The sequence below is a fragment of the Rhinoderma darwinii genome, chromosome 11, assembly GCF_050947455.1.
Source record: "Rhinoderma darwinii isolate aRhiDar2 chromosome 11, aRhiDar2.hap1, whole genome shotgun sequence".
In the NCBI taxonomy this organism is placed as follows: Eukaryota; Metazoa; Chordata; class Amphibia; order Anura; family Rhinodermatidae; genus Rhinoderma; species Rhinoderma darwinii.
In genome coordinates, this window is record NC_134697.1 from 70,004,313 (window position 1) to 70,020,869 (window position 16,557).

At 42.8% G+C, this 16,557-nt stretch overlaps 1 protein-coding gene across 1 annotated transcript in view; it reads right to left on the reverse strand.

Moving 5' to 3' along the window:
- LOC142662966 (synaptotagmin-15-like) overlaps positions 1 to 16,557 on the reverse strand; it is a 71,747-nt gene that overhangs the window by 12,668 nt on the left and 42,522 nt on the right. Inside the window, exons 4-6 of the mRNA XM_075841259.1 lie at positions 16,075 to 16,370; positions 9,259 to 9,429; positions 7,403 to 7,523 (exon numbers count right to left, since the gene is read on the reverse strand). Of these exons, the coding sequence (XP_075697374.1) occupies positions 7,403 to 7,523; positions 9,259 to 9,429; positions 16,075 to 16,370 (588 nt within the window). The remainder of the gene's footprint in view (positions 1 to 7,402; positions 7,524 to 9,258; positions 9,430 to 16,074; positions 16,371 to 16,557) is intronic.

Below are 16,557 nucleotides of genomic sequence, written 5' to 3' on the forward strand. Positions count from 1 at the left end.
TTCTGCTTGAATATCTTTGCAGGATGTCAGAATAGCCTCCCAGAGCTTCTGTTTTGATGTGAACTGCCTCCCACCCTCATAGATATTTTGCTTGAGGATGCTCCAAAGGTTCTCAATAGGGTTGAGGTCAGGGGAACATATTTAGTCACTGTATGGTGATATTATTCAGTAACTGTATGAACAAGATATAGTTAGAATGAGGCGGTTTCGCTGACAGGTGCCGGTGAAAAGTAGAAAACACACGGACATGGCTGCAAAGAAGTAGGAGAGAAGTGGAAAGTAATGGCTGGACACAGGATGAAAGCCTCAGGGGAGGCCAGCATGACCAGGGGACAGGGAGGAAAGGATTAATTTTTAAGAAGGAGGAGTAGGAAGGCGAGTTCGGTATGAGTTAGGGGGGGTGGCTTTAAGGGGCGAGGTTAGGGGATATATAGAGTGAGCGGGGGAAATTAACAGGAGGTTAGCTGTGTAATTGGTCCCGCCCTCCCTCCATATTCTTTAGAATGCAATTTTCTTAGTATGGTTAGTTTTTTGTTCTTTTTTTCACAGGTACATGGCTGTTGGTGTATTGAAAGAGGAGTCACGGTGGCTTGGTGGCGGATCGGGGGTCCTTGGAGTTGGTAGTAAATTGGTGTGGGGGGATTCATCGTGGGTATGGTCCCTGCCAAATTATACAATGTTTTAGTAGTCTGGCTTATTTTGGGCTCCTGCTAGGTGGTGTCCCGGGGAGTGGTTTACACGCATTATGAGCCAACTGCAGTTTATAACGGTGCTCCTGAGCCTGTGAGGAAACGGCTGGGGGTAAATATACTATATGGTGGGCAGTTTGGCACCAGATTTTTGTATCTCCAAGGATTTCCCTCTCATTGTTTTTATTTATACAAAAAGGATTGTTATTTTATGTATGTTTTTGTTAATAAATGGCTGCTGTGGCCGAATTTATCCAACCTAATGTCTTGGTGTATTTTATTGGTGGGGTAAGTTGGGGTCACAAAGGGGTGCCATAGGGATAGTATTAGGATATAAAACATATTGACTGGATGAGCTCTGGTATCCCATGGTCATGTTCCGCCAGCTCCATAGTTTAGTATACAGCACTCAACATAATGTATGCAGGGAAGGGGTTTAGTGCTGAACCACAACAGCTGATTTTTTTAGGTGATCTCTATTCATAAAATTCTCTAGAAACAGCCCTGTTGTAAAATTACTTATTAGATACATGGTCTGTTGTGGATACGACACAAGATAAAATTCTGTACAAAATGCCAACTAACTTAGGCGTGAACCTGAATAAAGAGTCACTTAACCCGTAAGTGACCGCCAATATGCCTTTTCACGGCGGCCACTAATGGGCTTTATTCTGATGCATAAGCCTTTTCACGGCACTGCATCAGGATAAATAAACAGAGCAGGGAGCCGTCAAATCTCCCTGCTCTCAGCTACCAGAGGTAGCTGAGGGCTGGGGGCATCCCTGCTCGAATGGGTGAGATCAATATAAGTATCGATCTCACCCGTTTAACCCCTCAGAGGCGGCGCTCAATAGTGACCTCCCTCTCTCTCCCACCGACACCCGGCGATAAGATCGCCGAGTGTCTTTGTCTTCTAATAAAAGGCCCCCAGGTCTGCCTGTAGTGAATGCCTGCTAGGCTATGTCAGCGGCATGGTCTAGCAGATGCCTGTCCGTTTTAAACATCGCATATTAAAGTACCCTAGTGGGACTAGTAAAAGAAAAAAAAAAGTTAACATTTAATTTTTTTTAAAAAGTGAAAAAAAAAAAAAGTTATTAAAAACCCACTTTATCCCCTTACAAAATGCTTTACTATCAAAAAAAACAAAATTAAAGTAAAAAGTTACACATACTTGTTATCGCCGCGTCCGTAACGACCACGACTATAAAGCTCTTACATTATTTAACTCACATGGTGAACGCTGTAAAAAATAAAATGAAAAACAATGGAAAAATTGCGGTTTTCTGCGAATCCTGCCTTAAAAAAAAATATCTGATAAAAAGTGATAAAAAAGTTGCATCTACTCCAAAATGGTACCAATAAAACCTACAAGTCGTCCTACAAAAAAAAAAAAAGCCCTCATACAACTGCATCAGCGGAATATTTTAAAAAAAGTTATGGCTCTTCATATATGGAGACACAAAAACAAATAATTTTGAAAAAAAGTCGTTTTTACGGTGTAAAAATAGTAAAACATACAAATTCGGTATCATTGCAATCGTAAAAACAAGCTGAATAAAGTTAGTGTGTCATTTATACCACACGGTAAACGGTGTAAATTTAGGACGCAAAAAGTGTGGCAAATTATTTTCTTCTATTCCCCCCCAAAAAAGTTAAATAAATTCAAGGTACCTCAAAAAAGCTTGTCCTGCAAAAAAAACCAAAAAAATAAAAAACACCTTATACAGCTATGTTGACGCAAAAATAAAAAAAAGTTATAGCTCTTGGAATGAGACGATGGAAAAACTTTAAAAATTGCTTGATCATTAAGGTTTAAAATGGGCTGGTCAGTAATGGGTTAACAAATAGAATATAAAGAACAAAACACCTTAGAAATTAGGCAAGCTTGTCTAGGTGACCAGGGAGTGAAACCCATATTTTCTTTGCAAGATTTCTGCAAGACCTTGGGGGGCCTTTATTAAGACTTATTATAAGGATTGCTGGAGTGAGATGTGGCAAACTTTTTAAGAGGAGCACACCTCTTATTAAAACTAGGCACACCTCTTGCTGTCCGTGCACCTTAAAAAGGGAAATATTCTGCTATGTCGCAATAATTTACGCCAGTTTATGGCATAAATTATAGTGCATTTGTCAGGCCATGCCCTTTTGTTAAGCCCCACCCACTTTTCTGGAAAGTGCCATTGGCAGCGTAAATGCATCAAAAGTCACTATTTTCTTGCACAAATTGTGACTTGATGCATTTGCGACGTCTACGCCAGAATGTTTTAGGAACTTGCAAAAATCTTGAATTTTTTGTTTTTTTGATTTTTCTTTTTAATATACTTAAGACTTTAAATGAGAACTGTGAATGCAAGGTAAAATTGGCAATAATTCATATAATAATAATAATAATAATAATAATAATAATAATAATTCAAACCACATGCTTGCTCCCCATTAAGCCCTTACGCAAATTACAATCTAATAAATGAAAACCAGAGCTGGCTGCATGCTTTATTAAATAAGTGGCGGATTGTCGGTTCTGTCTTAGCATGTGGTCCTTCCATCTGAGCAACATTTAATTGGCAATTATTGAAGCACCTTGCTGTTAATGGCTCATAGCAAAGTAAACCAGTCTATGGTACAGTGTAGACAGGTAAAGCCAAGCTAAATCAATGCATGACCTACACTGTAAAGATGAATGACAGAATAAATGCATTTTAATTATAGGAGCAGAGGATGTATGATTCCGTTTATGAAAACGAACAATAAGAGGAAACTAAAAATAAAAATGTATTTATAATAAATGCTGTATGCATGGACCTTGTACAGTGGTGAAGGTTTTATAGTACATACATGGGGCCATGAGCAACAAGGAAAATTACCAAGCCCACAACCACCAACCCCTATCTCCTCAATCTACCACCTTACAGTGCTTAAACACTCTGCATAACTCCCAACTTTCAAGTATTGCAAAGAGAGACAACAGATGCAGAGTGCATTGGCAATTTTTTCCCATTAAGCCATCCCTCTAACCCCACCCTTACAAACCCAGTTCATCCCACACAGTATCATGCTCTCATAGTGCCTCCCTACAGTGTAATGCCCTCAGAGAACCCCACACAGTATAATGACCCTATAGCTGCACCCCACACAGTATAATGCCCCATAGTGCCCCCACACTATATCATGCTCTCATAGTGCCTCCCCACAGTATACTGCCCCCATAGAACCCTCCACACTGTGTAATGCCCCATAGTGCCCCCCATGAAGAATAATGTCCCCATAGTGCCTCACCACACACACAGTATAACGCCCCCATAGTGACATCCACACACTATAATGCCCCATAGTGGCCCCCACACTATGTGGGGCCATATTTAGGGCACTATCTACAGGGAGCACTGTGTGAGTGAGTGAGTGTGTGTGTGTGTGAGTGTCACAGTGTATGGTGCTATTATATTTAGGGGCAGACTGTGTGGCACCATGAGAATTTGATCTTCGCTTATAGGTGCAGAAATGTTTGAAAAGCGAGAAGCTGAAGACATCTGAGCGGCAAACTGCAGAAATGGGCAAAGTCGTCATAGAGGTCTGGACCAGATGGAGAAGAAAAGAGAAAAAGTACAACTAGAATCTGAGATCGCCACCGGTGAGTCACTTAATGTAAATGTTTATTCTGCCTCTAATCAGTACTGTAGTCACAGTATGATCTGCAGCGAGATGATTGATGGTATGATTTTTTCTTGTGAAACAGCAACTCCCAGCATATCCTTACCATTGTTCGGGCCATGCTGGGAGCTGTAGTTTTACACCATACAACCACATATATGGCAGGAGTTGCACTGAATTGAGCATATGTTGGTGCTGTATCTATGTGCGGAGCTTGGTTACTTCAACCGCAGCATGTAAATTAATTCTGTGGATATGCAACTCTTCTTTTGCGGGTTTACCTATGGAATTCAATGGGGTGCTTAAACCCGCAACAAAGCAGTATGTGTTGCGATATTTGCAGCAGAATCACAGCGATGTGCCAAATAAAGAAACAAATAAAATAAAGTCACTTACCCAGAGTTCTTTGCTTCTTCTCCAGTCTGGCCTTCCTGGATAACGTTGCAGGCCATGTGACCGCTGCAGCCAATCACAAGCTGCAGCGTCACATGGGCCTGCAACATAATTTAGGGAGGCCAGAGCAAACGGCAGAATAGGGAGGGGGTAAGTATGTGCGATCATTTACACAGCAGATTGTACACCCGAAATAACACACCAGTGTGGTGCGGGATGTCGGACGGCATTCCTTGCGGTGTTCAGGGTGGATAGGCTGTGCAGATTAGCGCAGAGTATCTGCCCTGAATACGCTTTGTGTGTTCATACCCTTTAAGTAACTTTTCAGAATAAAACAGGCATATTTGTATACTTGAGGAATAACACTCTTTCCGGCCATTATATGACTTGTATTTTGCTTTACTTAGCAGTTGCTCTCTCTCGAATTCTCCGTTTTCTCTGAGCTAGTAGGTGGAGCCTAACTGCCATCATGTCTTCTATACACAGCATATATAGAAGAGGGGAATCGTGATCTCCTATCTCTATCACATATATAGAAACTTCAGCAACATGGAGGAGATTATACAGCAGTACTGACTAGTGTAGCTGAGAATCCAGCACTGGGGTGACAGAAATCTTACCAGTACCCTGTGTATTTCTCGCTCTGCTTCCTCCCCCTGCTCCCACCTTTCCTCTCCAAAGACTTGTATGAAGCGTGTCTGTCTCCCTCGCTCTGTTCCCTTCTCCATAGACTTGTATTGGCAAGCAGTGAAGAGACATACTGTCAATTCTGTACGGTGACTAGGGACAGACCTTTCTTGACAACAGCGGGTGGACAGCAGATTACGGGAAGGCAAGCACCCGTGGCAGTAAGTTTACATAAAATTTGCAAGGATAAAAAACTAAGTTTTAACAGTAATTCAATGAATAAATTGATCTATCCAGGTATACTATTAGATTAGCATAACTTGTTTGAAAAGTTAGTTTCCATTTAAAGAGCCTACATAATCCTAACATACAGTTTCCACATAATACTGATAGTTCTCTCTATTGTTGGGCAACGCGTTCTGTGTAAAAAATCATTCTGTCTGACTACCGGAACAGAATATTTTGTGACCACCATTTTACTATAGGCAGTAGGTAGTATAGTAAAGTGTAGGTATACTAGTCCTTCTCAATGAATTGAAATACAGAAATAAACTTTTTGATGATATTCTAATTCAAAAAGTGATACTTTTGGCAGTGTGGGCAGGTGCCAAGTCCTGCTGGAAAATGTTATCAGCATCTCCATAAAGCTTGTCAGCAGAGGAAGCGCTCTTAACATTTCCTGCTTGACGGCTGCGCTGACTGCACTTGATATATCACAGTGGACCAACACTGTCCAAAGTCGTGTTTTCAGAAGGAAATAAATGTTTCATTTCATTTGGATATCAAGGTCCCAGAGTCCGGAGGAAGACCGGAGAGGCGTCAATCCAAGTTTCTTGCGGTCCAGTGTGAAGTTTCCACAATCAGTCATGGTTTGGGGGCCATGTCATCTGCTGGTGTTGGTCCACTGTGATATATCAATTCCAGAGTCAGCGCAGCGTCTACCAGGAAATTTTCGAGCACTTCATGCTTCCCTCTGCTGACAGGCTTTATGGAGATGCGGATTTCATTTTCCAGCAGGACTTGGCACCTGCCCACACTGCCAAAAGTACCAATACCTGGTGTAATAACCACAGTATCACTGCGCTTGATTGGCCAGGAAACTCGCCTGACCTAAACCCCATAGAGAATCGATGGGGTATTGTTAAGAGGAAGATGAGACACCAGACCCAACAATGCAGAATGGCTGAAGGCGCTATCAACGCAACCTGGGCTTCCATAACACCTCAGCAGTGCCACAGGCTGATCACCTCCATGCCACGCCGCATTGATAACACCTCAGCAGTGCCACATGCTGATCGCCTCCATGCCACGCCGCATTGATAACACCTCAGCAGTGCCACAGTCTGATCGCCTCCATGCCACGCCGCATTGATAACACCTCAGCAGTGCCCCAGGCTGATCACCTCCATGCCACGCCGCATTGATAACACCTCAGCAGTGCCACATGCTGATCGCCTCCATGCCACGCCGCATTGATAACACCTCAGCAGTGCCACAGTCTGATCGCCTCCATGCCACGCCGCATTGATGCAGTAATTCATGCAAAAGGAGCCCCAACCAAGTATTGAGGGCAGATACTGTACATACTTTTCAGTGGCCAACATTTCAATATTAAAAATCATTTTTGAAATTGGGCTTATATAATATTCTGAGACACTAAATTTGGGGTTTTCATTAGCTGTTATCCATAATCATCAACATTAAAAGAAAAAAAATGCTGGAAATAGATCACTCTGTGTGTAATGAATCTATATAATATATGAGTTTCAGTTTTTGAATTGAATTACGGAAATAAAGTAACTTTTTGATGATATTCTAATTAATTTAGAAGGACTAGTATATATGTATTGATGTCGCCATAAACAGCCCTCTCCACGCCACCATGCAGGGTAGCAGCCCAGTGTAAATTAAGCCTTATATTGCACTTTAAAATAGAGCTTAGTTAGTGTATGCAGTTTGATATTTTTACATGCAGCGTCACATATTCCCTGAACTAGAATTTAATGAAGTTTATAAGTTATAATAAAGGAATGGTAATTACTCACGTACGACACCACGTTCCTCTTGGAACTGAACGCCCCTTGCTCTGAGCACCACCACTGTCAATCGTCCAAGGTAATCGTTGTAGCTCAGTGAGAACTGGATATCTCCATATTCTGATGGTGGCTTTAAGAATAGAGTACGAATATTTTAAAACTAAGTAGGGATTTCGATTTCTTGATTAAGTTACATATCTTCTATAGTACAAAGCTCTACAAAGAACACTCAGAGGCAGGGTATCAAAAAAATAAGTGCCCCTCCTTTCCTCCCATTTAAAGGGGTTTTCCCCATCAGGGACATTTATGGCTTAGCCACAGGATATGCCAGAAATGTCAGATAGATGCAGGTTCCACCTCTGGGACCTGCGCCTATCTCTAGAACAGGGCCCTTAAATCCCATTCTACTATTCTGGTTTCCCGCTGCCACTTGTAATTTCCGACCACATTTTCAAATAACAGCATAACTCGCTGAGCTATGTAACTCCGTAACTCCCATAGAAGTGAAGGGCAGTTTCAGAAGCAGCGTAGCATGCAAAAAAGTCTACACACTCTGTCGACTAAGGGCACTCAAAAACAATTTTTTTAAAATTAATTTGTGATATTTAAAAAAAAAAATAGCCAGCAGAGTAAGGCTGGGTTCACACGAACAGGTTACGTCCGTAATGGACGGAACGTATTTCGGCCGCAAGTCCCGGACTGAACACACTGCAGGGAGCCGTGCTCCTAGCATCATAGTTATGTACGATGCTAGGAGTCCCTGCCTCTCCGTGGAACTACTGTCCCGTACGGAAAACATGTTTACAGTACGGGACAGTTGTCCTGCAGCGAGGCAGGGACTCCTAGCGTCGTACATAACTATGATGCTAGGAGCCCGGCTCCCTGCAGTGTGTTCGGTCTTGCGGCCGAAATACGTTCCGTCCATTACGGACGTAACGTGCTCGTGTGAACCCAGCCTAAGATAGCATCTCCAGATCAAACCAAAGTGTAATCCTAGGTATTACTGGCAGGAAGAAATTACAGCTATACGACATTGAAGTTTTCATGACTTTTATGTCTAGACATTCATTGCAGATCTAGTTTTAAGACAAATGTACAATATCGGAAGGCAGAGGTTTCAACAAGAAAAAAAAAAAAACTGCTTGGATCCATAACTCAAATGTTTAAGATGGAAATACCCTAAAGATGCCCATGTTATTAACTATTTAAGACTACCAAAACTTTTGAATATTATTAGTTCTATAGACATCACTTGTAAAATCGAACATAATTTTAAAATACATTCATAACCTTTTCTGCGGTTGTCATTTATGTTTTAGCTTGTTTTTCTACACAACACAGGATATAACCAATCTGTTTCTAACTGGAAACTTCCAATAAGCAGGGCAACTGCTGCTAGCAGATATTAGACAAAATCACGGCATGCTCCGCTAGACTCCTTATATAGTATACATGGAGGTTCTCCCCTAGAGGTATTGCTTCTAGGGGAGAACATATCTGTACATATTGTGTCCGACTGACCTTGTACGACACTGTACTAAAGTTTCCGTTCAGCGTCTGTGTACTGCCGGAAAAGCACAGTGGGCTCTGCTATGTGTATGAACACTTAAAGTATCTAAATTGCCCCATTTCTCTCCACCACATACAACAGGGTACAGGTGACATATGGCATCAGCAATTGCAATTTCCTCCCTAGCTTGCTCTATATCAATTTCTATAGGAAAAGACCCTGCTCGGAGGAGATTGAATTTTTCCAAACTGAAGCACATGCATGAATTCCTCCCTATTAAATGGTTATAAAATTATTATTTAAAGGAAAACCTATTTCTCACAATCTAAAAGAAGAATACTAGCTGTTACATTACCTCTAAATTTTCATGTTCCAAGTCTCTCCAAATAACAAGCTTGCCTTCATCGGTCAAATTCTCATTTTTTAAAGGAAAGAGAACTTGTCCCAGTAGATGGTGCTTCTTTATTTTATCCACATGGTAGACAGAAAACCTTAAAGTCCTTTGATGTAGTGTTTTTCCAGAGACCTGTAAATCACACAAAATAAGTGCCCGGAACCATTGTAAAATAAGATACTACAGAATCCAAACTATATTCAATCACTATTAAGTTTAAAAAGACCCAGAAAACGAAGGGTCAGGGGTCCATCGGCATTTCACCTGCATAGCATAGCGGTGCTCCAGACCACCAGCTGTGCAGGGAGCACAACTACATTCTAGTGAATTGGGCTGAGTTGTAGTTCCCTGCAGAAGTGGTGGCCAGGAGCATTGGTGTGCAGAAAACCACCATCAAGGGGCTGCAGGGCCTACCTAACATTGAAGTAGACTGCGCTATTGATCCCGACAAAGCAACGGAACCTTTCATAATGGTGACAAACCCAAACCATTAGCAAAGTTTCCGTCACCATTGAGATCAACGGTGATGCAAACAAGAGCTAAGGTTTACGTTTGTCTTTCGGTTGAGGCGTACCCCCCCCCCCCCCCCCCCGACTGAAAGCTCAGACGGAACCCCCCCAATGGAAAGCAACGCTGATGTGAACATGCCCTTACTAATTTTTTTTGTGCGTTTGTGCTTTTTTTTTTTTACAGGTTCGGATTCGGGGACTACTTCGATGACTGCGTTTTTTTTTATGCTCAATAAAATGGTTAAATGAGGATTGTGTGTGGCTTTTTTATTTCAATAAAAATATTATTTCTAGATCCCTGTATTTTAAGAACACACAACAAAAATATTGCCTTCGTAATGGCCGCTGGTTGATTGACAGCGTCCATTACTAAGGAGGGGCTTAATGTTAGCCACTGAAAATTGTACATACCTAGCCCCGTTCGTGCGATGGACGAAGTGCTTCACAGCCCCTGGGCGGGACCCGTGCGCAGGCTAACATGACGCAGTGACGTCATCACGGCGGCCTTCGCAGGGAGTCTTTCCAGCACCTTATAGGCTGCAGGCCTAACGCGACCCGCAGCCTACAGTATTTAATTGTATCTGCGTCCTGAAGACGAAGATACAATTAAATGTGGCTGTCGCTAGCAATAGCCCCCTCCCCTGGTGCCAGCGACGCCACCGGGCATGACGGAGCCTGTGCCACCCAGCCCATAAATGTTAGCAGCCGCTATGGCTGCTAAAGTGGGCAGGGGGTCCTAAGAGGACGGGGACCCTAGGCAACTGCCCAGTTTGCTTCCCCGTAACTCCGGCCCTGTAGACGTGGTGCAGGGGCCGCCAGTCCCCCTGGCTTCGGGGCCCTGTTGCAATTGCGACCTCTATAGCTACGCCACTGCACCCAGCACATATAGAAGAAACCATCTCAACAGCATGATTTTCTCCCTGGTTCCTCGCAAGGGAAATGAAGATCACGGTAGATCTGTCAATCATCTACTTCTGACCTCAGAAGATGAGCCAGACTGATTTTGAAGAACTAAGATTCTTATCACATTGTCAAGCATTAGAAAGCACAGTTTGGTGGGATAGAAGCCTATCTTGTCAAACCTGTTAAACACAATACGCGCCTCATTTCTTGTTGATCAGCCAGAAGAATGTCAATGTCCTTCACTTCCAGTCCGTTCACTTGTCATACGTAGAATGAATGTGAAATTGTCTACTTTTGTTTTGTGGAAAAGGAACTAAACAGGAAAGAACACCCGTAACAAAAAAAAAATGGTGTAAAAAAGTATTAGCTACTGGGCCCAAGGGCCAAGTGTGCACCCCCTGTAGCTACTCTGTGAATTCATAAGCACAAATTGAATAATTGATCTGTTATTTAAATTACATCCTTATTACATTAACAGATTATAGACTATTATGTAGGTTGCACAAACATAAATGTAGCCTATAAAATGTGTAAAAACACTTATGGTTTCACGTGGGGATTTTTTTTTTTAATAAGTTCTGTGAGAATGAAGTATAAACAATCATTATTTTGCATAGTAAAGGCCCTTTTACACCAGCCGATGATCGGCCGGTGCAGTGAGCGCCGATCAACGAGACATCTACACAGACATTTACACGGTGAGATGTGCTGCCAACAACGATAATATTTTACTTTTTTTAAAACGATACATCCAGCAGTAGATAGAGCGTTTGCTCGTTCATCTGCTGATCGCTGCCCTGTTCACACAGTGAAATTATCGGCAACAAGCGTTCTATGAATGCTTGTCTGCCCGATAATCGCCCAGTCTAAAACCCCCTTAAAGAGGCTCTGTCACCAGATTTTGCAGCCCCTATCTGCTATTGCAGCAGATCGGCGCTGCAATGTAGATAAGAGTAACGTTTTTATTTTTAAAAAACGAGCATTTTTGGCCAAGTTATGACCATTTTTGTAGTTATGCAAATGAGGCTTGCAAAAGTCCAAGTGGGTGTGTTTAAAAGTAAAAGTCCAAGTGGGCGTGTATTATGTGCGTACATCGGGGCGTTTTTAATACTTTTACTAGCTGGGCGCTCTGATGAGAAGTATCATCCACTTCTCTTCAGAACGCCCAGCTTCTGGCAGTGCAGACACAGCCGTGTTCTCGAGAGATCACGCTGTGACGTCACTCACAGGTCCTGCATCGTGTCAGACGAGCGAGGACACCGGCACCAGAGGCTTCAGTTGATTCTGCAGCAGCATCGGCGTTAGCAGGTAAGTCGATGTAGCTACTTACCTGAAAACGCTGATGCTGCTGCAGAATCAACTGTAGCCTCTGGTGCCGGTGTCCTCGCTCGTCTGACACGATGCAGGACCTGTGAGTGACGTCACAGCGTGATCTCTCGAGAACAGGGCTGTGTCTGCACTGCCAGAAGCTGGGCGTTCTGAAGAGAAGTGGATGATACTTCTCATCAGAGCGCTCAGCTAGTAAAAGTATTAAAAACGCCCCGATGTACGCACATAATACACGCCCACTTGGACTTTTACTTTTAAACACACCCACTTGGACTTTTGCAAGCCTCATTTGCATAACTACAAAAATGGTCATAACTTGGCCAAAAATGCTCGTTTTTTAAAAATAAAAACGTTACTGTAATCTACATTGCAGCGCCGATCTGCTGCAATAGCAGATAGGGGTTGCAAAATCTGGTGACAGAGCCTCTTTAAGCTTAAAGGGATTTTCCTCCAATTAACATTTATCACCTATCCATATGCTTCATTTGGCTGTTTCCATCTGCCTCTTAGACATTGCATGGAGCGACCGTGCACTCCATTTAACCCTATCCAGCCGCAGCCAATTTTCATTTTTCCTCCCCAAATTCCAAAAGTGTGTTTTTTTTTCATCAACATAGTAGGGCTCGTTTTTTGCGGGACAAGTTGAAGTTTTTCATGTCACCATTTATTGTACCATATAATGTACTGGGAAATTGAAAAAAAATGTACGGTAAAAACGACATGTTCACTTTATTCTATGTGTTGATACAATTACCGCGATACCACGATTTCTGTTTTTTTAGGCTTTACCACTTTTATATATAAAAAACGATTTGTTAAAAAATAAGGATTGTTTTGTGTGACATAACTTTTTTTCTTTTTCTGCCGACTGAGCGGTGTGAGGGCTTACATTTTGAGAGCTGAGCTGTATTTTTTATTGGTACTACTAAGGGGTACAAGCGACTTTACGATCACTCTTTATAAATTTTTCTGGGGAGCAATTTTTTTACAGCGTTCACTGAGCGGGTTAAATAATGTTATTTGGTAATTGTTCGGACTTTTACAGAAGCGGCGATACCAGTTATGTTAACTTTTATTTTTTCTAACATTACTTTAAAGGGAAAAATTTGGAAAAGGGGGGTTTTTTAGAAGTTTTAATATTTTTATTTTTTTTCACTACCGAAAACTTTTTTTTAAAATTTTACACTTTTTTTTTATTCCCCCTAGGGGACTTGAACCGGCAATAGTCAGATCGCTTGTACAATACACTGCAATAACGTATTGCAGTATATGGTCAATACCTGGCACGTCATTATGCATGAAAGGGTTAAGAACAGTTCTCTGCAAGGTGCGTGGCTGCGCACCTTCCACGATCCGCTCGCTCACTAAGCTTTACAGCCTGCGCACTGTCACGGGCGGATGCAGTGGCATCGCTAGCACCGGAGGGGGCTCCGGTGCTAGCGACAGCCACATTCACTTTCACATTCGTCCTCAGGACGCACATTCAAATGAATACTATAGGCTGAAGGTCACGTTAGGCCTGCAGCCTATAAGGCGCTAGGAGTCACGCAGGCCGGGGTGATGACGTCACATTATCACGCCGGTCTGCGCATGCGTCCCGCCAGAGAGGCAGTGTAGCACTCCGTCCGTCGCTGGAACAAGGCAAGGTAAGTACAATCTTATTTTTTTTTTTAAAAGAACTTTGTGGCAGTATATACAGGGAAGGGAGAGGGGGGGGGCTGTGCAGCACTATATACAAGGGAAGGAGGGGGGCTGTGTAGTGCTATCTACAGGGGTGTCTGTGTGGCACTATCAACAGGGGGGGGGTGTGCGTGTGGCGCTATCTACAGGGGGTGAAGCTGTCTACAGGGGGATGTGTGTGGCACACCCTACAGGGGGTCTGTGGCACACTCTACAGAAGGTCTGTGGCACACTCTACAGGGTGTGTGTGTGTGTGCGCGCGTGTCGCTATCTACAGGTGGTCTGTGTGGCGCTATCTATAGGGGCAGTGGTGTAATGAGGGATTCTTTCATTGATGCCTATAATTTGTGTTTATAACTGTCTATTTTACTGCTGTACTTGTAATATTATAGTACTTAAAAAGTAATTTAAAATAAATGTTCTTATTCTCTTATTAGTCGCTATATTAGTGTTTACTGGGGGTATTACTTTTGGTCATCAGATCGCCCACCATTGATGGAGACTTCCCCTGCTCCCTAACTGCCCCGCTCAGGAGCTGCCAAGACTTAGGCTATGTTCACACGGGAGTATTTTGGGGGAGGAATATCTGCCTCAAAATTCAGTTTGGAACTTTGAGGCAGATTTTCCTCTCCCTGCACGCCGATTTTCGCGGCGAATTTTGCGCCGTTTTTCGCCCGCGGCCATTGAGCGCCGCAGGCATAAAACAGCGCGAAATACGCTTTCTCTGCCTCCCATTGAAGTCAATGGAAGGTCAGAGGCGGAAGCGCCCGAAGATAGGGCATGTCGCTTCTTTTTCCCGCTAGGCAGTTTTACTGCTCGCGGGAAAAAGACGCCGACGCCTCCCATTGAAATCAATGGGAGGCGTTCTCGGGCCGTTTTTGCCGTGTTTTGCGACGCAGTTTCCGCGTCAAAAAACTCTGCAACATACCCCGTGTGAACATAGCCTTAGAGGGAACATTGGTTAAGAACCTCCTCACTTTAATCGTGCAGTAAGGAGGAAAGGATTCAGGACATCCGTTCTCGTGATCCTGTCGTGGGGCCCAGAGTGATTATACATTTTTCACCTATACTGTGGATAGGTAATGAATGTTAATTGTGGGAAAACCTCTTTAAGAGGACAATAGGAATCATGAAATAATGACTATATGTGCCCCTAAGTATCAAAGATGTCTGTATGCTGTTTCATACCGATCATAGAGGTAAGCATGCAGTTTGCCTAGCATTATCGGAGTTTACTTCTCGGGAGCCTATAGGCACAGATAAGGTGTGGCATAGTCTAAGGCACTTAAGTCATAAAAAAGCTTATAAAATAAAATGTGCATAAAACAAAAAGTTCTCCTGAGTGGTGAGAGGCGCAGTGGCATGTTATTTTAAAAAAAAAAGTGTACACTATTAACAATTTATGTCACATTGAACGTAATTCTCTGTAAAATATGTAACATCCGGGTGCCGCAGACTCCCTCATCCTGGCGACTACTTCCTTCCCGGAGATGCCAGTAAATGCGGCCGTCCTTGCCTGCAGTGACCACTAGGGTGCACGCACTCGAGCTCAGTCACAGCCTTAAAGGGCCAGCGCACACACGTTTAGAATTGTCTAATCACCCTGGACTATAAGGGCCCTGCCTCTTCACTCATTGCATGAGCGTTGTTGTGTTTTCCCGTGTCAGTCTAGCAAATGGTTCCTTAGTGTTTTCCTGATCCCTGTGTTCCCGTTCCCGCTTCCTGTATCCTGTTTACCGTGCTACCTTGTACCTGTGCCTTAAAAAAAAAAGTTGGAGTCGTGTTGTGTTACACCATGCCTGGTGACTGCTTCCAAGGTCCCATCTGAGCCTAGCCACCACTACTGTCTGTACTACCACAGGTACCCTTGCTCGGACTAGACTTTACTTGGTACACTGTTTGGCCAGCTGCTATCCCGCTACGTCGGTACGGCCCAGTGGGTCCACACCCTCCCAGATCGTGACAGTATATCTATGTCAGCGAGGTCTCTACTTATTAATTTAGACGTTTATTTTTTTTACAATTTTTCTAATTTTTTGCGCATATTTTATTATATAGAATAAGTTTTTAATGGAAGGTTGTTTTTCATGATACTTGAAGTCTAATTCTACTGTGGCAAATTTTTGTCTGATATTGGGTACGATTATTTGGCGGTTTTACATCTGACAATGAATAACTTGAATGAGATTAGACACATACAGTATGTATGTTCTTTCTTGGACGCCTGGAGAGCCGGTTAACAAGACATTTCTAATTCCATTTTTCTTGGGTACAGAATTCAACCTGTGCTCTGAGCACCCAGCCATTGTGATATATTAACCGTAAGCAGCCTGTTTCTATATTAAATATTATGTACCTGGAACACAAAATTCTCATCAAACTGTGGGTTCAAGGTTTTTCGCCTTGCTTTTGACTGTAGATAACGTCTCTCATCAGGCAGGAGATGCATTTTCACAAAAGGGTTGCAGGAGTCTGAGCTGAACTGGAGGTTCCTCACTTTGATAAGTGACACTACAAGCCTCTCTGTCTCATATTCATATTCCACAGCAAACCAGATCCGGCCAATATTTCCCTCTGGAAAGTCAGTTTCTTCGTTGTCTTCTGGATATTTATATAAAGCCGGGTTAATGGAACCCAGAAGATATGCACCACCTAATTGAAAGACTATCGTTATTATTTCTTTAAAGGACTAAGGTGTAAAGCAAGCAAACAGCCAAACCATCATGCAAATCAACAACAGCCTGCGGAATATCATTGTTATCTCTTCATTAAACAAGCATGATAATGATGTACTAATAATATTCAGTCTTGAAAAACTGCCACAACAACATTATTTTAC